The following is a 27742-nucleotide window of genomic DNA, read 5'->3' as shown; positions in this document are numbered from 1 at the left end:
TTTTGCTGCTTTAGAATGTAGTCCAAGTATTGTTGTCTAACAAGCAGTTGCTTGCTTAGTTTCATATAAATTGTTTTTACTTAATAATCAATCACAGCCAGCAGCGTTGGACTCTAGAGAAGAGTCACAAGTTTTCATTATCATTCTTGTTAAGCCTTCTAATGCATCCTTTCTTATTCTGTAGTATAGTTTTGATATAGCATTTTGAAATATAATATAATAAATAATAAATTAACCTTCTAAGAACATGGAATTAAATTCATCAATTCCTCCTCTGTCCTTGAACCTCAGAAACGACCACAGCTTCCCTGCTTCTTATCCCCCAGTTTATATATATGCCCAGGATTTTTCCATCTTAGATGCAGAAGCTAGCACTTGCTCTTTTTAATTTTCATATGGTTCACAATTGCTTAGCTCTCTAGTCCATCCAGATCTCTCTCTAAATCTCTCTACCCTCAAAGGAGTTCACAGTTACTCCCAGTTTAGTATGGTAGGCATAATTATTAAGTGAATATACATTTGATTCCTGTGTCCAGATAATTTATATAAAACATTATAGACCACTGGCCCTAAATGCCAGCCTGTTCTAACTCCAATTAATAGCATTCTTTGAGCCCAACCCATCAGACAATTGCTCACCCAAAGTATCATTGATTTGTCCAGCTGTGTGCTGGCCAATTTATCAATAAGGATACTGTGAGAGACATTATTAAAGTCTTTGCTAAAATTAAAAACCACACACATTTCCTGGCTTCCCTTAGTCAACTACTAATGTGACGTTGTCATAAAAGAAAATTAATGTAGTTAAGCAGCACATCCCCTTTGTTAATCTGTGCTGGCTGTGACCGATGATTTTGTTGCCTCTTGGGTGTTTTTCAACAGGCACTGTGAGACTGACAGACCTGTAATTACCTGCCTTCCTTCTTTCCCTTCTTTAAAACTCAGGCAACATTTGCTAGTTTCCAGTCCACTGAGACATCTCCAGACTCCCAAGCTGTTGAAAATAATGGAGAGAGGTCATGGGGTTCTATCAGCCAGCTCTCTCAGTACCCTGGAATGAACCCCCTTGGAGTGATTTATGTGCATCCAGGTGAGAAAGCAAGTTCTGAGCAAGTTTGGAGTTGACAGAGAGTACATCTTGTCCCCAGTCATGGTCTTCCAACACTAGACTGTGGGGGTACCAGGGCACCACTGGTGTTGAAGACAAGAGCTGAAAAAGGCTTTAATGTTTTTGCTTTGTCTATGTCCTTGTTTATTACCAGCCTTGTCAAGCAATGGATCAGTGTTATTTCTGATCCTCCTTTAGCTTTTCAAATACTTGTAGAGCCATTTTTGTTGTCCTTCACAGGGCTAAGCAGTCTGAACTCCAATTGAACTTTGCATGCAGGTGAAACACTGTTTCTCCATAAAACAGGGAGCAGCATTGTTGTAGCTGCCCTGTGTTGTCTGTCCCCATTTTCAATGTCAGTGCACCTTCATTTTCTGCCTAAGTTCTGGAAGCAGATCCCTGCTTAGCCAAGATGGTGTTCTGTCCTGCTAGCTTGATTTCTGACACTTTGAAATTGCCTGCTCCTGTGAAATTGTCACTCATAAGAGTTGACAGAAAAGCAACCAGCATTCATGCACCCAAGTAAATTCAAAAGCAGATCCTCAGAGGAGCTTATTAAGTAGCTCCTTCTGCACTCTGAAGTCTGCTCTCCCTGTATCCTCTTTATTTTCTTTCCCCTTCATTCTTACACAAAGTGTCTCCACAGTGTCACCTCCAGCTACAAGAGCCATACATTCCAAACCGTCCATTCCATAAAACACTATCCCTTCACCTTACTTGCTCTCCCTATGCCTCCTGAGGGGGGCTGTAACCCTTCAGTAAGGCACTGCAGTTACAGGATTCATCTCACCATGTTTTGCTTTTGTTAATGATGTGCTACCTTCTCCTTCATTTTCCTTACATATATTTATAAACTTAAAGAGAAATCTTGAAATGCAATAGTAAGGATGGGAGTAACAGTCATAAATTTGAAGGGAGGATATAGCCATATAAATAAATTTATATGACTGATCGTTAGAGGAAAATTGAACTTTATTTAAAAAGAGGGGACAGGTGAATGGCAAGGTCAGTATATTTGAAAATATTTATTTACACATGTCCACCTGTCTCTGTAGTTATGTCTGTTTTCTCTGTTGGTATATGTTATTCCTGTAGTGATGAGTTCACAAAATTTTTGCAGGTGTTTAAGTTTTACAGTCACATTTAGGTTTTTGATTCACGTGCCTTTTGAATACATGGAGATAGAACTAAGTTCCTACCTTTTTCTCCTGGATGGAAGAAGAGATGGAATAAAGCATATAGATCTCCTTGCTTTATTCTGTAGTTTTTCTTTGCTTTTTTGAGTGGTAAAATTTGGGCATGTAAGCATCCATTTACTATTGGAAACACCAGCCAAAAAGTAAAGTTTGCATGTCACACCAGAGGTGGACTGTTTCCAGAGCCTTTGTCCCTGTAGTTAGCTGCTCTGTGGGTGTCACTTTGAAGTAATTTCCACATGGTGAAATAATAGAGTGTATTGTTTATATCACTGATTGACCAAGAATGGTATTTTATCTGTACCATCCAACAGTTGATTAATTTACATGTAACAGGTCACGGGAAGAAAAGACATAACTGACATGATGCAAGATCAATGCAGTTTAATTTCATGCTCTCTCTTTTGCCTTTTTTAAGCAAAACATCTGTTGAGTGTTCCACTGCTTTCCCAAGTAATGCGACAGTGACTTTCCTGTGATGCTGGTTTTGCTGTGAGGGGAGCCCTTGCATTAAGGTGCAGCTGGTTCGCATGCATTGCCATCTGTTTATAGCTGACACTGCAGATCCACAGGAGAGGTCATAGAAAGACAGAATCACTGTTGAAGCTGAGTTGGAAGAAGCCCATCCAGATAATTTAGTCTAACTTCTGGCCCTGCACAGGACATCCTAAGAATCATGCTGTGGGCCTGATGGCATCCCAAACACTTGAACTCTGTCAGCCTGTTCCAGTGCTCAACAGCCTTCTGGGGAAAAAAGTTTTCCTGATATTCAACCTAAACGTCTACTGACACAGCTTTATGCAGTTTTCTTGAGTCCTCTCACTGGTCACAAGAGGGAAGAGATCAGTGCCTGCCTCTTCACTTCTTTTTGTGAGGATGTAGAAGACCACTAAGAGATCTCCCCTCAGTCTTCTCTTCCCCAGACTGAAGAGACCAAGGCACCTCAGCCACCCCTCATATGGCTTCCCCTCCAGACTCTTCACCATCCTCTTTGCCCTCCTTTGGATGCTCACTAATGTCTGTTTCATGTCGTGGCACCCAAAGCTGCCCCCAGCACTCGAGGTGAGGCCACCCCAGAGCAGAGCAGGTCAGGACAATCCCCTCCCTTGCCCAGCTGGTGATGCTGTCTCTGATGCCCCCAGGACATGCTCGGCTCTCCTGGCTGGCAGGGCACTGCTGGCTCACATTCAACTTGCCATTGACAAGGACTCCCAGGTCACTTTCTGCAGCACTGCTCTCCAGCCTCTCATTTCCCAGTCTGTGTGCACAGAAAGGGTTGCCCTTCCCAGGTGCAGAATCCAGCACTTTCCTTATTAAACTTCCTATGGTTGATGATTGCTCAGCTCTCTTATTTGTCAAGGTCTTTCTACCCTTCAAGGAGCTGACAGTCCTTCCAATTAAGTGTCATCTGTAAGTATTCCTTTGAGTCCTGCATCCAAGTTTTTTATGAAGATCTTGAAGAGAACAGGACTGAGGATGGATCCCTGCATAGTGGGGACCCCAGGTCCCCACTAGTGTCCCCACCAGTGTCTGATGTTCCCCTGCTACTCCAGTGTAGCAGGGGAACATCAGAACTGCCTGTCCACTGGAGTTTTTTCCCAGCAAACTGTAATCCAAATTTCCTGTCTGTTTGACTCTCTCTTGTATGGCCAAAGAGTGATGGGAATAATAAAACAATAAATTTTTCCACTTCTGCATAAATGAGGAGCATTAAGTCAATTAATATAATTTGGCAGACGTGAACATGTGTTGTGTAAAATTGCAATTAATGAGTATTGCATCACATAATGAAAACAAGTGTGTGCTAACAGAATTGTAAAATTTTTTCCCAGAATTTCACTGGGAGGCCAGAACTGTGCAACATGGCATATTATCCACAGAAAATGGATACTGAACCCTCTGAGACATTAAGAAACCTTATGAAGAAGAGAAAGTTCTTTCCATGGCTCATACTCAGCTGTCCTTGGGGATAATTAGAAGGCTGAGCCAGGGCTTGAAGGACCAGGAACACCATAGATTTAAAATGTTGATTGAGTCATTTTGTCACTATAGTGATGGAGATCTTTGTGCTCAGGAATATGAGGTGGTGTTTTTCCAAAGGATCTTGTGTTGCTTAATGATGACGGAATGCTGTTTTGTTAAGACACAAGGAGACAAGTGTATTCTGAAAAAAGTCTTGCAAAGTTGCTTATGTGTTCCAACAAATTCCAAAGCTCATGTGAATAAAACTCACTAGCATGTCACTATGGTGTAGTGTTCTGTAAGTTTTTTAGAATATTAGCTGATGATCTGAATTTTGTTCAAACCATAGTAACTTGAAGACAGGTTTTAGTGTCTATTACATTTAATGGTGGGGTTTTTTTCCTCAAAGGATCTTTTACGTTACAAATAATTCTTTCGAAAGTACTTAACTTTATAGCTTTGATTTTTAGCAGAATGTGATTTTATGGTTTTAAGCATGTATTTCAAACCCTGGATACATACAGTCTATGTATCCAGGGTTTGAGCACGGCAGTATTTTTCCAGTCATGGAAATAAATCTGGAGTTCCATCACTGGTTGCAGCCACAACTAAGCAGTAAATGCAATTATTTGAGCAATGTGCCCATTTGTCAGCACAGCAAGTGCTACAAGCAGTCACACAGGCTGTCTCTGCTGCTATTGTGTGCTGCTGTATAATAATAAAGCAAGCATAAATTAATGAACATTCATTCAGCCATTTATTTTGGCTAGAAAAAAGATAAGAATATGATTCTAAGTAGAGTAAATAGTATTATCATTAGAGGAAATATATATATGCATATTTTCATATGAAATTCCTGAACATTCCAGCTAAAAATTTTCAGAAGTGGTGCAAAGAATAGAACATGGATCTGTACAAACTCTTCTAAATATCTCCTTTTCTAATTAAAAACACTTAGAGTTTTAGTGAGTATTTAGGATTTTAAAGTGGATTTTAAAGATTTTAAAGTGGGTTTTGAGGCTACAATAGCACATTCCAGTTGCTAATAGAGCAGGATAGATTCATTAACCAAGACCAATTTGGATAAATTCCTCTAAACCATACCACCCAAATACCTTTATTCACATCAGTTGATTAGAATTTTTTAAAATTACTTCTTTGTGAGGCTTTTGATTTTTTGCTTTCAACCCAGCTCTTTTGTCTACCATGAAAATCTAATGAAGATTACATCCTGCTGTACTTTGGTTTAAATTCCACTTTTTTAGAAAAACTTGAAGTACAGTATTTCATAAATGTCAGAGAAATTACAATTGGCTTTAGAAACAGTAATTGTAAAAGTGTGTTGGCATTCCCTGTAGTTTTTCTGACTTAGTTGTTAAATTTCCTTTCCACAAGGGGCTCAGAGATCTCTACACAAATGAAGCTCTTTCTACGAGTAGATTTAAGTTGTAACTCTTTTCTCAGTCAATACCAGAGAGGCATCAAAGCAATGTTACTTGTGTTTCCGTGGCATTCCCTAATCAATGTTCAGCAGCTGAACTTGTTGACTTGGGAATTAATATTTGGAAAGAATGCAAGTCAGCTTTTGAAAGTTTCTGGTGTGAAATTAATCAATCTGATTTGTCATTGAACAGTGCCTTTCACCCTTTCCAGGATCCCCCCCAGTGTCAGTGTCACCTTCCTGCCCTGCTAACACTGCTGCAGGCTGGTGCCCCTAGGGGAGTTATGACCTCCATCCCACCTCAGTCGCTTCCTGCTGCATTGTCCTGCTGCTCCCAGACTGATTGGCAAAATCATCCACTCAGCTGTGAAAAGATGTGGGATAATGAGGGTAGTAGGCACAGACTTACCAGTTAATGCTGTTCAGATTCATCTGAGTAAGTTGAACGCAGAGTTAGGGAAATATGGACATTAAGTAGTACATTAGGATGAAAAAGGTGTTTCTGCCAGCACAGAAGAAGTGCCACGCCTTCAGACTGTTTTTGTATCTACTTCCAAAACTCCCTAATTTTATCATGTCCCTCAACAGGCAGAATATACATTTTGCATGCCTCTTGACAAAATGGCATTTTAAAATCCTATCCTGAAAATAGTAACCTTTAGCAAAATCTGTCAGAAAAAAATATTATTGCTCTATGTTTTGTATTAAGTTTAGAAACAGAGGAAAAATTCACCTTGAAATATGTGAAAATCAACATTCAGTGAATTTAATGGTTGTAGAAAGGGTTTTCAGCGGCTGTGTAGACTTCTGAAGAAGGAAATTACAGCCGTTCTTTGTGCACACGTTGTGGCACTGTAACTTAAAAGCTGCTTACAAGCAAAATTGACACTTGCAGATTTCCTGAGGCATTAATGTTTATACAAAATATGGTTAAGTCATGATTCTTTGGTATCATTGCTCTTTTCCCTAGCTGGATTTATCTCTTTGGCAGATGGCTATCACTTCAGCAGTGTGCAGAAGGGTATGCAGACCAGTACTTTCCACTTCTTCATTATGGGTTTTCAGCTGAGGTAGAGATAATTGTGTATTGCCATCCTCAGATTTTGCCTACTATGCATACCTTAGCTCTTGGAATATATACTGTTTCTGACAAAGAGATGGAGATTTGAACAAAGGGAATAAAATGTGACATGTTTGCCAACAATGGAAACTTTCACAGTGTTCTACGAACTCATCAGAACTAAGGCCAGTTCTCTAAACCTGTCTGCACTGAGACTATTTTAATATATTTTTATTTATTATTAGCATTCTGTATCTTCTGATTTCATTGCTAGTGCATAGAGCTAAATTAACATGGTTTGGAGCTTTTTGTTTGTTTGGGTTTTAGTTTATTTATTTGGTTTGGTTTGGGGCTTTTTGTTTGTTTGGGTTTTAGTTTATTTATTTGGTTTGGTTTGCGTTTGGTTTGGTTTGGTTTGGTTTGGTTTGGTTTGGTTTGGTTTGGTTTGGTTTTTTTTGGGGATTTTGTGTTTTTAATCTTTCAAGTCTTGTATGATGTAAAGAAAACCTAGTGTAAATGAAAACTGTTCGTTCTCAGTCTCTGATTAGTATTTGAACTCCCAGGGTAAAGGGAAATCTAGCATGTATCTCCTTGCTATGTTAGCTCCAGTGACAAGTCTCTTTTCAAAGGTTTGCAGCCTCTTCCTGTCTCCTGTCTCCTGACCCTGGCTGCCCTTTCCAAAATCATGTCAAAATTTGACTACTTCTTCTTGTGCTAATACAATTGTTTGTGGACTGTGCTGTGGATGGGATCACTGCACTAAGCTGACTTAAGAAATTGATTATTTGCTTTGATTAGTGATCCAGTCTGCCCTGCAGCCTCACAGCGACATACTGATGAGGGCAGCAAGAGGAGGAACTTAAAGAAACATTCAACTGTGCAGATACAAATATAAACTAGAAACAAGACTAGAAACACTAACAAGGTGTACTTTGATAAAAGTACTTAATGAAATCTAGTTGCTGACTGAGTCAGACCTTAAGAAACAAAATGAAATGTTCGCACACCTTATAGCAAATATTAACCCACAAACAATACCAGACTGCAAGTTTAACTATTTTATTGATGTATATTTTTAAATATTGCCATTGCATCTCTGATTTTTGTGTTTTGTAGGTTTTTTTTGGGTAAGACTGATAAATCAGCAGTCAATATTTCTCCCTTTCCTTTTCATATATTGAGTAAAATATTTTCCAATGTGGCTAATAGATGTAAGTGAGGTATTATTACCTTTAAATTTTGAGGAAGACTTATAAGACCAATGGTCTGGTCCCATTTTGACTGCACCTTCAAAATACCTTGTTATAATTTTTCGACTGCTTCTATTTGCAAGTACTTGCAGATCCATGCTTATCATTCTTCCCAATATATTCTTCTTTCTGTTATTAAAGAAGCACAGGAGTCTACCAACAAAATTTTTAGAACATGATTATTAATTTCTGAATAGTTGAAACATAGTCTAACTAGGGATATTCAGACACGATTTGAATACTTTTTAGGCATTAGAAGTCTTTCCCAAGTATACAAAACCACAGGATCTAGGATATTATGAAATTACTAATATGAGAATGCAGCAAAAGGAAAAAATACCTGTTCAGAAAAAATTGTAAAGGCAGGGTTAATATCTTGGGAAATATTTCAAACATATGATATTAATACTCTAAGAGAAATAGCAATATGTTTCAAAACAAAACAAAAACCCATGCAGCTCCATGCTAAAGAAAAATGAAAAGGTAAGGTAGTCAGCCTCACTGAATTAATTTCCAGATAAACTTCCTTCAGACACCTAAATGACAGCTCCAAAGAAAAAAAAAAGGCTTTCACAGTCCTGTGTGTAAGAGGATCCAGACACTCCAGAGCATCTGGTAAGGTAGGCTGTTCTGCAGATGCTTACACTCTTTTTCAGCTGGGTAACACTGAAAGAATTTCAGATAATGAGTTATGATGAAATTTTCTAGTTTAATACAAATACTTAATGCAAGTACTTAATGTTGTTTTATTTGTAACATATTCTTTCAGATTTTTACTTCCAAACCTGACTTGTCTTGTAAACTACATTTTGGCTTCCTTCCACTGTTAATTTAGATCAAAGGCCAATCTGCATAAAACTGGTAAACTCAAGGTGTAATATCTGGATATAAAGGCAGAAGCAAGAGTTCTAACAGAACTGCAAGGAGGTGTAAATGCAAACCAGCAGATAAATAAGAATCTATCTCATTTTTAATTAAGATTTAAAAAATTAAAATTAATCTAAATCCTAAAAATTAAGATTTTTAAAATCGCTATCAGGCTGTTCTATTAAAGCTATGCAATTTAAGTATGTCTTTGGTAAAATATGACTTTAGTGACAGAAGAATAATCTTTGTAATTTCCTCCACGTGCAGAACTGTAGATCTGAACACAGCATGAGAGCATACTCATGTGGACACTGTGCAACTTCCCTCCTCAGTAAGACACTTAAACATTAGTATTTGTCATAGAAAAGTACATTGTAGAAGAGCTTTTTCAGCAATAAGAATAAAGAAGGTGAATAACTTATTTGATTGTTTTAATCCTAGCATGCCAAACCTAAATAGTAAACGAAACATTCATGAAAGATTTATGACTTACGAAATTAGTATCTTCTTATATTTCAGTGAGTGAAACTTCATCAGCGCCACCTGCTAAATGACAGGCAGGATGATATTGTTGAATGCTTCATCTTGAACCACCCAGCCTTCAGACGCTCTCCTGTATATCCAGCACCTGCAGCAGCCCTGTGAAACACCACAATGACTAAACAGGACAAGTCAACAGAAGGAAACGGTAATTGCAGATATAATTATGCAACTTTAGCATATATTCATTTTCTGCATGTAGCTCAACAGTGTGAAAATTCTGTTTTCTTTTACTTCCTTTTAATATAAAATCTTGTTGGTCACAATTCATTATCTTTTGTTCAAAAATGTGTTTTATTTGAAAGTTGATTAGTTGTAGCATGGTAGTGTGGCTTTCCATTGATTAGTAAATCAAAAGACTGTGACTACAGCCCTTTTACTTGTCTTACGCTTACATGTGGTTTGTAGGAAATACTAAGAAAACAGTGTTACTTTGTGGTTTCTCTAAGGTGGATAAAAATTGTCTCTTTTTCTTACTGCTTTCTATATTTATTATGAAATGTCAAACATTTTTCATAGTAAGATTATTTCTATATTAATACTACACTGTTCTGGATCTAAGTAATGTTTTTTGTAGGATAATAATGCCAATGTTTATTCTGGGGATGTGCAAGTCAAGTCTAATATGGGAAGTGTTTTCAGTCCTCATGAGCAGAGCTACTCTTTCTAAAGCAAAGATCTCTATTGTATGCAACAAGCGTGGTGTTTCTTGTCTTCAGCATGGGAGAAAATTGCCAGGGACCTTATTCTTTAGGTCTTGCTAAGTACCAGGGCTGCTACTACTAGACAGGGCTTCCTAGATTTTTAGTCCATAACTGTAACGCTCAATATTAATAAAATATGTTCTACTTCAATAGAAAACATCAGAGGGAACTGCTGAGAATTTTGACAGAATATAACAAGCAGTTCATTTTAAAAGTCCATCTTATTTGCTTTCCTTTTATTGTCTGAGATCCTCTTATTTTTCTCTGCCTCAATTTTTTTCTAGCATATATGTTTAATTTTCAAGCATATATGTTAATGGAACTAATTTTAAAACAAGAGAATTTAGTGTAATATAGGCAAAATACTTAATGGCTACAAAAGAATTTTTATCTCCATAAGAATCCTTGTAAGCATGACCACAGAACATGCACATTTTTATAAGCATTTATAATGAACAAATTCTAAGACTAACAAGGTTCTAAGTTTGCCATTAACATCTGCATTTTGCCTGAAAATATCTGACTGCTTTGACTTGTATTGTGATTCAGTGATTTTGTTATTCATTTGAATTATAGAGGATATCATGCCCATGGCAAGCCAATACTACAGACTTTTTGTCTGGAGAAGGTAAAGATTTTGGTTGCTGAATCATGATAACTCTTTGACACTTCTTTTTTTCCCATGAAAATTTATCTTGTATATATAATTTACAGTGCAACCTAACAATGACAGTTAGGTGTGTGTATTTGGAGATGAGATCATGTGAGTAAGCTTAGGACTGCATCATGATTTCAGAACATTTGAAAAGCTGAACCTCCATTACAAGAACTGTGAGACACTTCCAGAATGTAGTTCTCAATCCACTTCTAACTTAAAACGTCCAGGGGCTGGAGCTATATATCACAGGGTTCAGAAGCTAATGTACTTGCAGTTTCTTTACAGGAGATTTTGTATCGTCACTGCTGAAGTCCTGAGGAATATTCTTGCAACAGTTTCAAATAATGCATTTTTGCTTTTTGATATCTTTATCTTTAGTGAAACCCTTCTTGGATTGGTGATTTTTCTTGTTTCACAGCATGTCTACTGCAAAGTCTAAGAGAGTAGGAGATGTATGATTCATTATGATGAGTTCATAAATGTGAATTCATTGTTCCTGGCATCTCATACAGGAAAGGACAACCTAGGTCAAAAATATTCAGAGTGGGTTTTCAAAAAGGAGCAGTTGGAAAGTGCCCATTACCCTCTAAATACAGGAAAAAAATATGTGGTCAGCTCTAGTTATCAGCCCTAAAAGACCTTACTTCTCCTGACATAGTAAAAAATACAATTGACTTCCTATCCAGTAAGAACCCTTCATTTTTAACTTGAATATAAACTCTTTTCTCCATATAGGTAAGTGTTCTTCCCATTTTAACAGCAATATAAGTGAATGACAATGAGCTAAATAAATACTATTTCAGAACTGGAAAAGGCCTGATTGGCATGGTATAGTGCAGTCTTAGACTTCTCAAGGTGCACTGAACACAAAATTCTGATCCCAATTCTTGCAATAAAGCCTGCAACAAAAATGAATTTTCCATTCACAATGAGGCCCACCACTGCCTTATTGTGTGATGAAGACCAAGTGCAAGTGTTGTGTCTTGTTTTACTGCAGTTACCATTGTACCCTGCAAGCCGGTCAGCTCTCTAGCCTTGGATGAGGAGAAGGACCTCAACGTTAGACCTTTGTAGGACTAGGTAGGAAAGCACAGCTATATCCACAGGGATGAAGTAAGGTACAGAGGCCTGGAAACTTTTACACATTTTCCTGAAGGGGGTGAAATACTGAGGGACTTCTCACTGAACTGTCTTCCCCCTCTACCTTTTGTAGGCTTTATAACAGTAATATCAGATTTTAGAATCCTTGCACTGAAACCATGCAATAAACAACTTGTTTATCCCTGAGGGGAGGATTATCCTAGAAGAAGTCCTGACCTTCAAACTGAGAGACAGCTACCAAACCTTGCCATGTGTAAGTACAGCCCAGAATGAAGCTGAGAAGAAAGAGGAGAGTGCAATCAGATGATGTATCCTCTGCTAGGTACAGTGTCAACATGACCTATGTAAGCTCAGTCTCTGACCTTTCAGTAAGAAACCAGTAATTTTTTTCTTACCAATGGAGAAGATATGAGTTCTTTATGGATGTTTAATTTGTTCCCTGTGGTCTTCAGCTATATTTTTCAAAGATTGGTTTCAAACATTTCAAATATTAGGTGGGCAAATTTTCTTTACTGCAGAGAGGGAAAACCCATTACCCCAGAGACAATTTCTGGAAATGATTCATGCAGGGCACAGCATTGTACATTAAGACTAATAAGTCTTCCAAGTCCTTGGTGTCCTTATGCCATTGAATCATAAATATTCTATCTACTTTGGTATTTATGATATGCCAATTTAGGTGGAAAAAACAAAACAATATATTAACTAATTTGTGTGCAACTGAATAATAATTATTATTTTACTTGATAAATTTATAGCTATTTCTGGTCAAGATACATGTTTTTGAGTTGTGTGATTTTTATTTTGTTAATTGGAAATAAAATTTTTGACCCTTACTGGGAAAAACAAAGGAAAAATAAAGCATGGTCTGAAATACGGATTGTTATGGCTGCTCTATAAATGTAATTTTTATTTGAGGTTTCTGTGTTTCAACCTCTCTTTTATGTGCAAGGCAAGCCAGGGTGTTCTTCCCAAAGTCTGGAAAGAGACTAAGAGGATGGGTCTCTAGTGCTAAAGTCAAAAATCTTACATGTTGAAGCCTTCACTAATTAACTTTTCCAATAGACTTTCTGTGATATCTTTTTTGTATTATTTCTGGTGTATTTCACAGGTGTTACTTCCAGTGATATTTATTGTTAAAGGACTGTTGTGAGATAATCTCATATATCCTAGATTAGAAAGAATAATATGGAAATGTATGTAAATACATGGAACTGTGTGTTTCATAACAGTACCCTTTTTGACTAGTAATTGCCAGGCATTTATTGTCTAATACAATTATGCATTTCTGACATTTCCTCCTGTTGAACACTTAGTTTACTATCTATCTAATCTGATGTCTTTCCAGCACTTAAAGTACATGGTCCAGTTCAGAGGAAAACACAGTAGTTGCTTAAAAGACTCTGTTGGCAGATGATCCATTTAATTGTCTTGACAATTAATTAGGTAGAAATTTTTTTAATATAATATACAAAAAATCAGACATAATTTTTTATATACAGGTTACTTTGCATTCCACTGATTTTTTTTGTAGTAACAAAATGCAGAATTGCTTAGCAGCAGTCAGCTTACACAATATTAGTGGGAGCACAGATATTGCAAGAGTGGGCCATATTCTACGAGTTAGTTTCAAGAATTATTATTCCTCTCACAGTGAAAGATCCATAAAACGATGCCAGTATAGAATAAGTTTAAAAAAATCCAAAGCATGGAATCTGGGTAATAGCTTCTGAGAGAAGACGTAAAACCAACTTGGGAAGTCAAGGAAAGGGTAAAACTATTCTTATCATCTGCTAAATAGACACCTGATAGAATAATGACTACAGTCTTATGCATTTTTTTTCTGCCTTTACTTTCTTAAGCAGCCAACATGTCAATGTTTGGAGCCCTCTCCCTGAGCTGTCTAATATTCTGCCTTGTGTCTGTGAATTGCAGGTTGGTCTAAGCCCATATTCAGGACACCTTCTTTAAGTCTTATAGTCTAATTTATGGCTATAGTCTAAATAAGACTTCGGGTAAAACGATAGCTTACTTAGATTACATTATCACTGCCCTTAATCTAGAAAGATGAGAAAGTTTCCCTTAAACTACTTGAAAAAAAAAAAGAAAGAATATTACTGGATTTCCTAGACTAAAAGGAGTTATGGACAGTATCTTCAAATATACTTAATGATGTATATGCAAATATACAGTCATTAGGACAAGATGATGTATCCTGGAAGGTGTAGCAGTTGAGCTTTTGCTCTGGGTCAGATTAACTCAAGTTAGCTGAGTCAAAGGCTGCTATTAGCCCTATGAATATTAACACTGTGAAGATAAGAGGTTCTATCACGCCTTTTCTGGAAAAATTGGTAATTCTAGACAGTGCTTTTGTGACACTTAGTTGTTTTTACAGGAGGATTCACTGAACTTTTGATAAGTGGGACCATATGATCTGTTTAAAATTCCTAGTATTAGTTTACAAATTTCTCATATAGTGAGGATTTTTTTTCCTGCAATGAATACTACAGTTTAACAAACTGAAGCATAAAAAATGCATTTTGGCTCCCTGTAGGATGCAAATACAGTGCCTGAGGAACGAACTCTACTGTTTGTTGATGTTGTGGTTTACAGTAGAACATCTAAATTAAGTGCTAATCTGCATTTAGATACAATGTCATCACAACGTGTTATTTGTGTTTGAAATGTTGTTGAAATGTTTCTCTGGTAATTCATTGAGACAGGCTTTTATACAAGCATCTGAATTGCTGCACTGTGAGCTGCCTAGCTTGCTCCTTTCCTCTTTGAAAAGTATAATGTGGTTTATAACCTGAAATAGTTTAATAATAATAATAATAATAATAATAACAACAACAGCAACAACAACAATAACAACAATAATAATAATAACAACAATAACGGTAATGATTATTTTTCTCCTATTACTCAAATGCCCAGGCAGCTATCAACACTGGTCTTTTAATAATAAGTGCAAAACAATCAGACACAAAAGTAATTAATGCAACTTGTCTGAAATACAAGTTGTCAGGGGTAGCTGCAATGTCGGTGCAGTGTGGAGTGGCTGTGTAGCTTACATAAGCCCATACATATATGTGGTTCAGCACAATTCTCAGGGGTGACAAAGCTTTTCCATTCCCTCTCCTCAGGGATTTTTTTTCTCTCCTAAACAGCGCCAACTGCTATCACTGCTGTCACAATCAGTGACTTTTTGTTCTACCTTGAGCTTCAGCAAAATGCTCTCTGCATGCACCTATGATGTGGAAGAGGTCTCTTTTTTTGTAGCTATACCAGAATGAGAAGGGCATGCCTCTAACAGTCTTCATATTAACACACTTTGTCTCCATATGAAGTTCAGTTTGGAGATACAATTTTAAATCTTTGCAGACATAAATTTTGAAGGTTCACTAGTTCTTGCTGGGCATGACTGTAATACCATTTCTAGCTGAAAGTCCCATGTAATCACTGGTCATACTTTCTAGGTTTTGTTTTATGGCAATATATATTTCTGTTTGATTTTAGGCTTTTTCCTTATGTTTTCAAAAATTGTTGTTTATCACTCATGTTCTAGATAATTCAGATGAAAAAAACCCACAAAGTTCTGAACGCACAGAACATAGTATTCAGATACACTTACTCATAGCAGTGTTTTCAATGCTTTTTCCAGGGAGTCTGAAATCTGTAAATTAACTTAGATTTTTATCTCAAATTTTCAGTGTAGAGAATATGCTATCCTTATGCCACTAGAATTAAACAGATTCCAACAGCTATCTTCTACCTTATTTGAGTCTCTGTGTCTCACAATCCCTTGTCACTGTCATTGCTATATCTATATGACATCAACTCAAGCTTGATAGACTTCACTGCTGATGCATGTTTCAGTATACATGATGAATTTCCATTTTTTGCATGTTGTATGGCCTCATCAGGCTGCACTGAGGCCAATCTCTAACCAATAAAGTGCTTTGCTTGGAATTTCTCTTTGGCCATAGGAGATCAGCCACAGTATTTGTTTCCATAAGAGGGAGTGCCTTACTATTGCATGTGAAATATCTCTTTAATGGTGTTTGTCTCCATCTTCCCAAGCTTTCAATAGCAGCACAATGGTCTTTATGAAAGGAGATCCTGTTACTGTCAGCAGCAGAAGGCATGTGTCCAAGCAGAACAAAGGGGCACTTATTTTCACATTCTAATGATGATATCCAACGACAATATTTATTTGTATCCTAAAAATTATGGTGCAGATGCTGTAGAAGTATAGGAAGTGTTAATTACAGTTAGATGCTTTGTGTAGGGAACTTAGACTCAGTTTTAATATACCAGTTAAATTCTGGCTAATAGCACTTTGCCTGTTACTATACATAGTGAATAAGACCCTGGATTCCTTCTTGTTTGCAGCCTGACATCCACTTCATTTTACTCCTTTTCTTTGATACTAGGCAAAGTCATGAAGTTAGCCACAGCAGTCCCTAAATAAATCAATTTATGTATAAATTTTCTATGAATTGGTAGTGGCTTAGTAAAATTTGTAAAAGAAATTGGTCAGCCAGGGAATGTGAAGAAAGAATATAAAGAAAAAATCAGAAGTGTTACAGATGATTGAAAATGGAAGATACCTGCAGTTTGTAACCTAAAAAGTGCACCTATAAGGATCAGCACCTATCACCTGTCCAGAGGGCAAACTTGACAACATATACATGGAACATACAGATTATACAGGAGTGGAACAACTACTAGCTACTTCTACTATTTCATGGTAATCTCTGTTAGTCTTCTCATTAATTGCCTATTGCCATCTTTTTCTATAAATACCACCAATGTGTCTAAAGTGTTTAGCCACACACAGAAGCTCAAAAATACCTGAAAAAGGCCCATTAGAACTTGGCTTCTCCGATATTGCTTCTGAAGAAACTTTCCTACGGAATATCAGTAGCAGTTTCAGAAGCAGCTTCACATTACTTACAAGTTAAGTGCTCATACCAATGTATTCAAAGAACAAATTAATTAGATATCATGATGGATATAACACATATGAGAGTATTTTTATTATTTAGTTTATTCTCTATAAACCCATGATCACAGTTTCAAAGTGCACCAGGCAAATGAAGTGGATAATTTTCTGCTTATTAATAGCAGCACAGACATTGTCTCTAATTTAGCTTATTGAGAATGTTTGAGAATGAAAAATTAAGCAAAACATTTCTAAGGAGAAACACTACAATCTTCTTAAAATAGACTATCCCTCTAAAGCCTTCAATGTTAAAAATATCTCACGTGGTAGAGTGGTTGAATAGAGCTTTTATGTGGTAGAGCATACAAGTGTGCTGGATCAAGTTTTGTCCCTGTGCTTAGAGATTTGGCTGCTGGTCTGCTCTTTCTTTGGGACTTGCACTCTTCAGCTATGCTGCAGGTCTGGAGCTTCATGCCCTGCAGTCAAATCAGGAAATAATTCTTTTAGTATTTTTTCAACCTCAGCAAATTTTTTATCTCTCATGTTTAAGAAAATCTCAGAAAATTGTCTGAGAACAATTTTCATCCTCATTCTCCAAATTTTAGTATCCTCCTTTCCTATATATTACTTCCATAAGAAAGAGTTCTTCCCAGTGTCCCTTTGAGGCATATTTATTTGAGTACTGAAGGAAAGTGTGACTGGTTTTTCTGCCTTCATCTTACCTCTTGAAACCTGTTTGCTGTCTTCCAAAAGGCTGGCTTCATAAAATGTTGTAAAGAGGTACAAACCAGTACCTCTTTACCAAGAATTTCTTGAAACCCCTGAATTCCTAATGATTGATCTACCCTTCACATCCACTGGCCTTCTTTTTTTTCATTTGACAGATGGCAGTGATGACAATGAAGAAGGCAGTGCAGTTGAGAATGAAGAAAATGCCAAAGGAACAGGTCAGTAACATGGATTACTTTGAGGCCAGACACAGATGCTTTCTGCTTATTAGCAAGAATGAAGGAGGAAGAAAGGTCTCCTTCTAACATATACTCTCCTCTCATGTGTTTGTATGTTTTTTATGTTTTTTAATCAACCACAGATAAAGAGAGGAAGAGGGCAACACCAAGAACCAGAAGAGCACGTGCCAGAGGGAGAGACAGGCATGGTGATAAGGAAGATGAGGATGATGAAGATGGGATGAGGAGAGCTGGACATCGCAGGCACAGAAACCGTAGACGAGGACGAGCAGCTGGAAATGAGGCCAGTGATTCTGATATGGAACCTGCAAAAGCCAGGAAGAATCAAGCAAATCAGAAATCCAAGGAAGATGATGAAGAAGATGAAGATGAGAAAGGGGGTAAAAGTGGGAAAGGTAAAAATGAGAAGAAAGGGGACAAAAAGTCTGATAAAAAAGGGAAAAAAGAGAAGGCCAACAAGAAGAAAAAAGACAAAAAGAAATCAGGATCAGGGTAATTAAGTGTTTTTTTCCTTATAATAAAGCCATAGTTATCTTACATAAAACTTGTTTTCATTTATAGCTGTAAAATACCAAGAGTCAATATGACTCCCTTACTTGTGACAGTCACATTGGAGCTGGACAGATATTTTCTGTCCTGCAATGAAGAAATGACAGCTGAATAAAATGGAAACTTTCCAGAAAGTCATATCTAGTTATATTCCAAGTATATGAGTTGTTTTCTAGAGAAAGGGAGTGAAAATGACGGAGAAGAGAAAATGGTAGAGGGAAGTTACAACATGTGAGATCTGCCCCGCTCTTTTCTTTCTGCAAAACTAAAATTCCCCAAACTCCAAGCTGATTACCTTCCAAGAAAGCCAAGTTTTATTTCCAGTAAAGAACTAAAATCTTGATGCTTCTCAGAAGATCACATTCTTGTTTTCCTGCCAGTTTTGAGCCAGCTCTTTAAAATCAGTGCCAAAATTTCAAGAACCTGGAACCAAAAACTAGAATGAGATTTTCCAATCTCTCTCCCACTCAATTCCTCTGAAATGTCAATTTTCAATTTTCCAAAGTATCTAATGTAACCTGCGGTCTTTATAAGACTCCAGTGACAGGGAGCCCTTTAGAAAAACATCTATTTCTCTGCCATCCTAACATTCCCTTGCTCCTTGTTCCTTCTTGTACTTCTGAAAGGAAGCAGCTCAAGGGAGCCATGTATAAGGCAGCAAATGGAGCTATCTCAATGGAGAGGGAGAGAAACTCCCATTCCTCATTCAGCACTTGTTACAGCTGTTTTGTTCCCAGAGGCATCACTGGAGAGCACAGCAGGACTAAAAGGAAAGAAAAAAATACATTTAGATATGCTGTTGTATTAATTTATTTGTGATCTCATTTCTATATCTTTCTACTTCATTTCCCTTCCCAATGAGAATGAGAAGGCCTAAAATCTTTCTTTCTGCTGGCTTTTCACTGTGCTGGCAATTATACTCCTGTGGGCAGTTTCCCGTACTCATAGAGCAACAGCACTGACTGTGTAAACCTATGTTCTTTTCTTATTTTTGTCTTCATTGTAAACATTTACCCTGTGTTAATTAAAAAAGGCCACTGAAAATAGAAAATTGAACAAGGGCACAATGTTTTTCATTGTCTTCCAAAGTTCTTAATATTAAAATACATAATTTAGGGCTACATAACTTGAAATTGCTGCCTGAACAAGACATTGATCTTAAAGTAGTAAGACTAACAACATTTGAGGAAAAACTGAAGACTGTCTCAAAGATAACTCAAGAGTATTATATTTTTAGACTCACAGGAGCTTCTGAAAAGACTGCAGAATCATAAGAATATTTTAAAATATTTTCAAAAGGAAAAACAAGATAATGTAAGAGTGAAGGACAGCAGACTGGTGATCAGTTTGGCTGTGATTAAGATAAAGGGTTTGCAAAGCTTCAGAATGGAAAAGAAGGTTGGTGGTATAGAAACATAACCACTCTAGCAAGTCCAAGAGGACCTATAACAACAAATTCTCTCTAGTTTTTAAACACAGACCTTGATGATGCAGTTTTTTAATTGCCAAGGTGTTTCAGCATGAAATAGCAGGAAAAGAACCTAATCAGAAGTTGAGAAAGAAAACAGAAGAAAAATTTCCCTAAATGAAAAGTGGAACTATATGACAGAGAGATAATATTGTATTTACCACTGTAATGGTGACTTTTGTTAAACTTTGGCCACATGGCCCATTTTGGTGAGATCACAATACAAGACAATAGAATCTGCTGCAGTTGCCATCTTCCTCTTCTGTACTTTTCATTTAAATCAGGAAAACCTCTTCATGCGTTACTTATTCTACATAAAGGACATAAGGAAATCATAGAAGAACTCTGCAGTGATTTTCTGGTTTAGTTGTTCTGTTTTTTCTAAACTTAAATATTCTGCCCTTGGTTAATTTGTGGTGGTGAGTTTCCCAGGGTAATGCCAAGGTTCAAGGAGTTGTTTCTCAGTGAGTTTTAAATCTTCTGTTCTTAGATGTTAATGGTTGTTGATGAGGCTGACTGTTGCCTGTTATTGAGGGCATGAGGAGAGCCTGCTCTACTATTCATAATCATCAATCCCAAAATATCAATGATAAATTGCTCCTTTATTCTCACTGTGGAGGTTGGAGATGTTAATGGGTTAAAAAAATGATTTAGTTCTTTACTGCCTTGTTTCATTTTGTCTGATTGATTTTAGAAATTCTGTGCTGTCACATGAGGAAAAAAATAGGAAAGAGATCACATTCTTCCTACTGCATAGCTCTATCTGTGAGTAAATTGACTTTTATTTAGTTCATTTGAGAGTATAAAACTTCTGTGAAAGCTTGGAGGCACATAGAAGATTAAGACACTACTTTTTTGTAATTGAATAGTATTAACTGAGAGGCAGTGCTATGGGGATTTTCTGTATAAATAGAATTTACACAAAAAAAACCTAGAAAGAAAGATTTCAAATTTAGTCACATTTATTAAATTGTCATGCTATACCCTCAAAGTTATATCAGTCTTGTCATGTAACATCCTAGCTCAAAGAAAATATTTTCATCCTAGTTTTTAATGTTATACACAGGAACAATGAGAAAAGTAGATTACCTCCATAAAGAGGAGATGAAACTAAAACCAAAACACAGATGTATAGTAACCTCTATAGTAAACCTCTAGTAACCTCTAGTTTGGTTTTACAAACTACAATCCTGCAGTTTGTAAAACCAAACTAGAGGTTAACAGAATGAAGAAATTCATTGTGTGTTCAACTTGAAGAAGCACTTGATTTCAAGAACTCTACTGACTTAGATATGTATTGAAAGGGATCCAAGGAAGATGAGGTCTTTATGTTGAGATATTTATTGAAACTTGATGCTTTATGTTAGCCTGCAGGTCACAGTAAACCCTTCTGGCCTTCATATGTGTGAATAAAAACATTTTATGAAAGGCTAAGACTTTTGGTTGCAGAAGAGAGAATTTTGGTTTCCTGCCTTGAATAGCATGGTGTTCCACCACTTGAGCTGAAGGAAAAGTCTGCTGTTCCTCCACTAAGTTTGGCTGCATAGTGTAAACACACTAGAAAATACTGCTTTCTTAAAGAAACTCTGAAATTTGGATTTTTTATTATTTTTCTGGTTCCAAAGGAAAGTGAAGAATGGAAGATGAGACATGTTTGTAAAGACAGCCAAGCAGTAGCTGGCAAAGTGCACAAAGCCCATATTATCCTGACTTGACCTCTTGTGTTCTGTTAAGCTTCCTTTTCTCAGTAAGCTCACTGCATTAACACAAAGCCCTCATGTTTCCCACTCTTTCTCTGCAGCATTGTAAACCAGCAAATTCCAACTTTGCATAACCCAGCAATCTTCCGTTAAAGGACATGTTTAATGTCAGGCACATCACTCCTCTTAGTAAAATGGAGAACAGCTGATTGCAACAATAGATTCTGAGCTCTCTCAAATCAGACTTTTAATCCTTCTGTTCTTCATGAAGACATGACTCTCTTTGCATTTTCCCTCAAAATTTTATGCACAAATCACTTTGTTATCCTTTATCCATCTGACTTCTGTTTTCATACCATTCTCAACTTGCTCTTCACAATATTGGTGTGACAATAAATTGATGTGGTTCTCAGTAGCAGTTTTTCTTTATGTATCTTCAAGTTTTCTGTTTTTTGTCATGTAACGCCCAACATGGTAAGATGGGTACAACTCTCTAAGGTGACTGTCTATTCAGTATGGGCCACAATAACGCTCAGAGGGTTGAAGTATCTCTCCTACAGGACAGGCTGAGAGAATTGGAATTGTTCAGCCTAGAGAAGAGAAGGTTCTGGGGAGATCTGCCTTAGGGCAGCTAATGAAAAAGAGAGAGAAAGCCTTTTAATATGGCCAGACACTCACAGAACAAGGGGCAAAGGTTTTAAACTGAAAGAGAACAGATTTCTATTAGATGTTAAGAAGAAATTCTTTACTCAGAGTGTGGTGCAGCACTGGATCAAGAAGCTCAGTGAAGCTGTGAATGCCCCACAGCTGGGGAATGTTCAAGGCCAGGCTGGATGGGGTCCTCAGCAACCTGATCTAGTGAACGGCATACTTGCATAAGGCAGAGAGGGTTGGAGAGAGATGATTTTTGAGGTTACTTCCAACCCAAACCATTCTATGGCTCTATGATAATAAATAGCATTTTGACCTTTAATAGCAGGGTGTCTTACAGCTATGGAAGCCCCTTTCCTTTGCTAACTTCTGTGTGTCTGAAAGTTTTCAGCTCATCCCATAATGCTTTCCTATAATTAAATAAAATTTATGAAGACCATAAGCAGATGACCAGTAAGAAACTTGTATTTTTCTGTGTTTCAGATAGTATTTTGTTTTTATTTTCTTTGTTTGTTTTGAATCCTGTAAGTATTCTTGCTGGTAAACTCTTGTGTCCTTACACAATTTAGATATCTAAAAGATCTGTGTTATCTGTTTTGGTAGAAGAAAAGTTATAATTTTTAAATTATTCAGGAGATAGAACCTATATGTTAGATAATGAATAATTCAGCTCTCACATCAGATCTTGGACATCAAACAATCAGAAAGGTGAAGTATGAGCAAAAGAGTCTGAAAATTACTTGCTTGATAACGTCAGAATGAATTTTTCTCCAATCAAGCCAGAAACCATTAAAAACCCCCAAACAAATCTGCAGTACACTTTAGTACACTCATAAGACAAAGAAACAAGCAAGTAAATAAACAAAAGAAGCTAAAGAAGGCACAAGAACAGACAGAAATGCATCAAACTGCTATCACCAAGAGATCATTCAGTGGTAGTTGCCACTGTCAGACTTTTAGGGCAGAAAGTTGAAGATATTGATTTCTTTTTTATCATTTTTCTGTTCACTGGCAAAAAAAGAGGAAACACTTGTTGCTAATGAATTGCTACATATCATTATATGAGATGCTAGATTGCTCACAGAAAAGGGTATCTATGCAGAGTTTAGGAAAGTGAATATTTTAATCATCAAGTCTTTGCAAAGATACTGCAAAGTGATGTTTGGACAATAAGTTCAGATCACAGACACTACATACCTGGAGAAGCCATTAAAATTGCACCTCCTTTCCTTGTATGCTCGCTGAAATGCGGTTTTGAATTTTTTCCCATCTATGAAATGTTACTGCCTCGGTAAGTGCATGGGCTGTCATTTGTCTCTCTACTGTGACATACTGAGGTGAAGGAGTTTGCTTTTATGGCTGCAATTACTGCATCCTCGCTTGACAATTGTGAATTTGGGTGGGACTCTTAGGAGGCTGATTAGAGCTGCAGAAACAATAAGTGACTGTCAGATTTTACCCCAAGAGTGCTGCTCACTGTCTTCCAGCTCTGCACTTTGTGTGCAGGCTTTGTCTTTCATGCTAAAATTAATAACAAGTCTAAAGAAAATATGTCCTCCCTTCTGTGCAAGTGTGAAGACATTAATCTAGCCTCAAAATTAACAAAAATTAGCAAAATTTTGTTTTTCTGTGAAAATATCTATCCTATCTGAGTTTTGGTGATGTATTTTGTTCCTGCTTTTGTTTGAAGCTCTGATTCTGAATCTGAGGAGGAGCCAATTACAGAGGAGGAGTTGGCCAAGCTGAAAGAAGAGGTAGAAGAAAAAAAGAAACTGATTGCCACACTACGAAACAAGCCATGGAAGATGAAAAAGAAGTTGTCTGTCCTGAAGTATGGTTTGATTTCCATAATGAATATCTGTGGTCATGCTTTGCACTGTTTTTCTGAATTCCCACTTTAGTTCTGCTCTCATAAAATTAACTTCAGACCACCTCTAATCTCTCTTTCCTAGGAGGTATGGTCACCATAAGTGGTGGTAAATGGTGTTGCGGATCACTGCTTTCTTGTCCCAGTAGAGCTGAAATCAAATATGGAAAAGCTAACATGGAAAGCTAATATATTTTTGTTCTCAGAATTTTAATTACAACCCAGCACAAAATCTTTTCCTTTTCTTCAGTTAGGTTGATGTTGATGAATTCTCCCATTAGTGAGATTAATATCTCATTAATATTTCTCAGAAAAATGATGAAATTGCAGGATTACCTCAAAATTGCTAGAGAGAAAGGAGAGGATTTTTCTCCCTAATTTGACTTTAAAGAAAGGAAAAAAATAGTTTGTAGAAAAGCAAACTCTTTGGAAGCACAGCTTGTACTTTCATGCAATTTTATTTATGCCACATAGAAAATGGTATTTTTATATATATTTACTTGGAAGCCAAAAAATTAAGTATTTCTTTATATTTAAATTTCCCCCAAGTACACGAACTTCGGGGAAATAGAGAGAACTTTATTCTTTTGGCACAACTGCTATGCTTCCCTGTTTTAGTTAACTAACTTGCTGTAGCAATAGCAAGATACCAACAAAAAATATCTAGCAGAGAAAGGATGGCCTGTCCTGCAGAGAGTTTTTAGTATGAACAGAAAACATAGATATGAAATATGGGTGGAAAGTCTATAGATTTGTCTTTTCAGAAGGTAAGGTAATTTTGGAAGGACAAACTTGCAACGATGCAATGAATAGAATCAAAGTTCATAAAAGGGATCAAATATCTAGGAGATGCAGAGTAGAAGAATTGTGAAGGTAAGAGAACTTTTCACAAAATATAAATGAGCAGATTAGGTTACGGGTAGTCTACAGCTGAAAGATCCCCATGTACATAAACTTAACATTTGTTTGTAGTTTTCCTATGGAGAAATCTTCTATTTTTAGCCATTATTCTGTCCCATAATTCCTAGCAATTCCAAGGAAACTTCATGACTTATGTACCTTAGACTATTTTCTGTTATTGCTTTTCCATGCGGGTGGTGATGATGGTGCAACACGTAGCTCAAGGATGATCAAGAGACTTCTGGGCCTTGGAAAATCTCTAAGGAAAGGTGGCGCAGAATTTACTTTTTCTGCTACACTTCCAGTTGGGAGCACTGATATTGGAGGAAACAGATGCACTCAGTCTATTAATACAATAATTCACAGAAAAATCCTCCTAGAAACTCTGCTAAGGCTCTTGGAAGATGGGGAGGTGATTTGAGACAATAAGCATCTCCTCACCAGGGAAAGAATTGCCTGAACAAACTTTCTGTGATGAAGTTACTACATCAGTGGACAAACGAAGGGCTGTGGATGTCCTTTAGATGGACTTCTATAAGGTCTTTGACAGAGTACCCCACAAAATCATTCTTTCCAAATTTTAAAGATACAGATTAAATGGGTGGAGTGTAAGTTTGTTAAGAAATTGCCTGAATGGTCACACCTAGGGAGCTGGTGTCAGTGTCTGCTTGGACAGCCCTCTGGAGAACTTGGGGGTGCTGGTGGATGGAAAGTCAAAGGAAAGCCTACAATGTGGGTTTGCAGCCCAGCAAACCAAACCCAAAGCAGCATGGCCAGTAGGGTCAGGAAAGGATTCCACTCCTCTAAACCACTTTAGTGAGATGCCACCTGGAATGTGGGGTCCTCAGTAAAGGAAAGGCTTGAGCAGGTCCAGAAGAGGGCCACATAAACAGTCAGGAGACTGGAACAGCTCTCCTATGGACACAGGCTATGAGTTGTGTTGTTCAGCCTGGAGAAGAGAAGGCCCTGGAGGAAGCTTTAAGCCTTTCCATGCTTAAAGGGGGTTTTTAAGAGAGATGGGAGCAGATTTTACAAGAAGACGTGGTAATTTTAGACACTAAATAATAACATTTTAAAGAAAAATTATAATAAAAACTTAGAGAATTTAAATTCAGACTATATATAGGGAAGATATTCTCTGTAGTGAAGGTAGAGGGACACTGGATGAAGTTGCCCAGAGAAGCTGTGGATGCCCCATTCTGGAAGTGTCCAAGGACAAGCTGCATGGAGCTCTGCTCAACCTGGCCTAGTAAGAGGTGCTCTACTCATGGCAGAGGATCTGGAAATAAGTGATCTATAATGTTCTTTACAGCATAAACCTTAATTATTTTCTGATCCCAGGACATACATACCAAACTAGTTATAGAGTGTGTTTTCTAAAGCCTTGCTTTTGTAATTGTTCCTTTGGAGCCTAAGTTCAACTGAATTGCAAGACAAGACCTGGAGTTTTTGTGTTACTTGAAGTAAAAATTTTATCCTATAAATGGGCACTCTATTATGATTATAGTTACAACAGTATCAGCCTACTTTAAGGTATCTATGTACTGTATTTTAGCAAGTAATTTAACATTTATAACATAATCATTAGTCGAATAGATTGGCATTGCTGGCATTGTTCTTGTACATAAGAAAAATGGACACATGCTGGCTGTAAGTGCCTTAAACTTTTAAATCAATAATGTGACTTTTGAATAACCTTGTGTTAGCATTTCTGGCTCTTGAAACTCTTAGTGAACTGTTGTTAGTAGTAAGTATTTCCTCCTGCCATCTGCTTCTTTCCCTTGTAAAGGATTTAGAATATGGCGGGATTTGTGGTGAAAAAACCAAACTATCTCCTTACAGGTAGAAGAGCAAACTGCCCTATTCTTTGTCTTCCAGCTTTCACAATGAGAGATACTTCATTGGAGGCTTCTTCTCAGCCTTATGATAAATGTTATGTAATTATATAAGCCAACTCCTATTTCCATGTTTGTTCTGTATTAACATCTTTATTGCCAAGAATGGAAAAAAAAGTGCTATCCAGTAATACATGACAAAACAAGAACAAAAATACTTTTTAATATTATTTTGAACAGTGAATATTAATATCAATTAGGACTTTTCATTTTTAATATTTCTTTTTTAAAAGAAGTGTTGTCAAAACAAACATTTTTGCAGGAAAGATTTAATTTCCAATGAAATGTGTTTTTTAAAAATCAAGACATTTTAAATAATTAAAAAAAAATTAAGCATTTTCAAAGGAATTTTTTTCATGGCTTAAACCGTATAGGGTGGGAAAAATAAGATGATTTACACTTAACTCTAGTGATTGCTTTGTAAAATAGTAAATGTTTTCCTTCATTCTTTGGAAAATGCATGAATGAAGAATCATTTTAGAACACAGATGTAGAACTAGTTACTCTACAGAAGATGCCTTCTGTCAAAAAATGGCTGAGAGCTCATTGCAGAAATGGCATTCTTAATAGAACTATGCTGGTAATTTAGATCAACTCTAACTTCTAATTTACATCCCTGTGTCTAAAAATATGCATTTCAAAGAGCCCATGATTATTCTCTGAAGAGCTGTGACTTGATGAGGATACTGCTCTGATACAGTGTCCCTCTGCAGTTTGAAGTTGAGTTGTATTGATACTGTCAGACTCTAAGCTCACCTTGAGACATCATTGTCAGATCTTCACAGGTCTGGAGATGTGAAAAAAGAGAGGAAGAAGACATGGTGAGGGGTGAAAAGATGTTACAACAGCATCCCCCTCCTTCTAGGCCCTAAGCAATAGACTTGTTAGGCTGTGGGCTAGAGACACGCT

At 36.9% G+C, this 27742-nt stretch overlaps 1 protein-coding gene across 1 annotated transcript in view; it reads left to right on the top strand.

The window, feature by feature from the left end:
* Positions 1-27742, top strand: part of TMC1 (transmembrane channel like 1) — an 87329-nt gene that overhangs the window by 21816 nt on the left and 37771 nt on the right. The window contains exons 3-6 of the mRNA XM_039719434.1: positions 9404-9572; positions 17720-17782; positions 17926-18295; positions 23862-24002. Coding sequence (XP_039575368.1) covers positions 9539-9572; positions 17720-17782; positions 17926-18295; positions 23862-24002 — 608 coding nt within the window. The 5' untranslated portion in view covers positions 9404-9538. The remainder of the gene's footprint in view (positions 1-9403; positions 9573-17719; positions 17783-17925; positions 18296-23861; positions 24003-27742) is intronic.

Source organism: Passer montanus, unplaced genomic scaffold, assembly GCF_014805655.1.
Source record: "Passer montanus isolate IOZ18808 unplaced genomic scaffold, ASM1480565v1 scaffold105, whole genome shotgun sequence".
NCBI lineage: Eukaryota > Metazoa > Chordata > Aves > Passeriformes > Passeridae > Passer > Passer montanus.
This window is presented reverse-complemented; position numbering and strand designations above follow the sequence as displayed.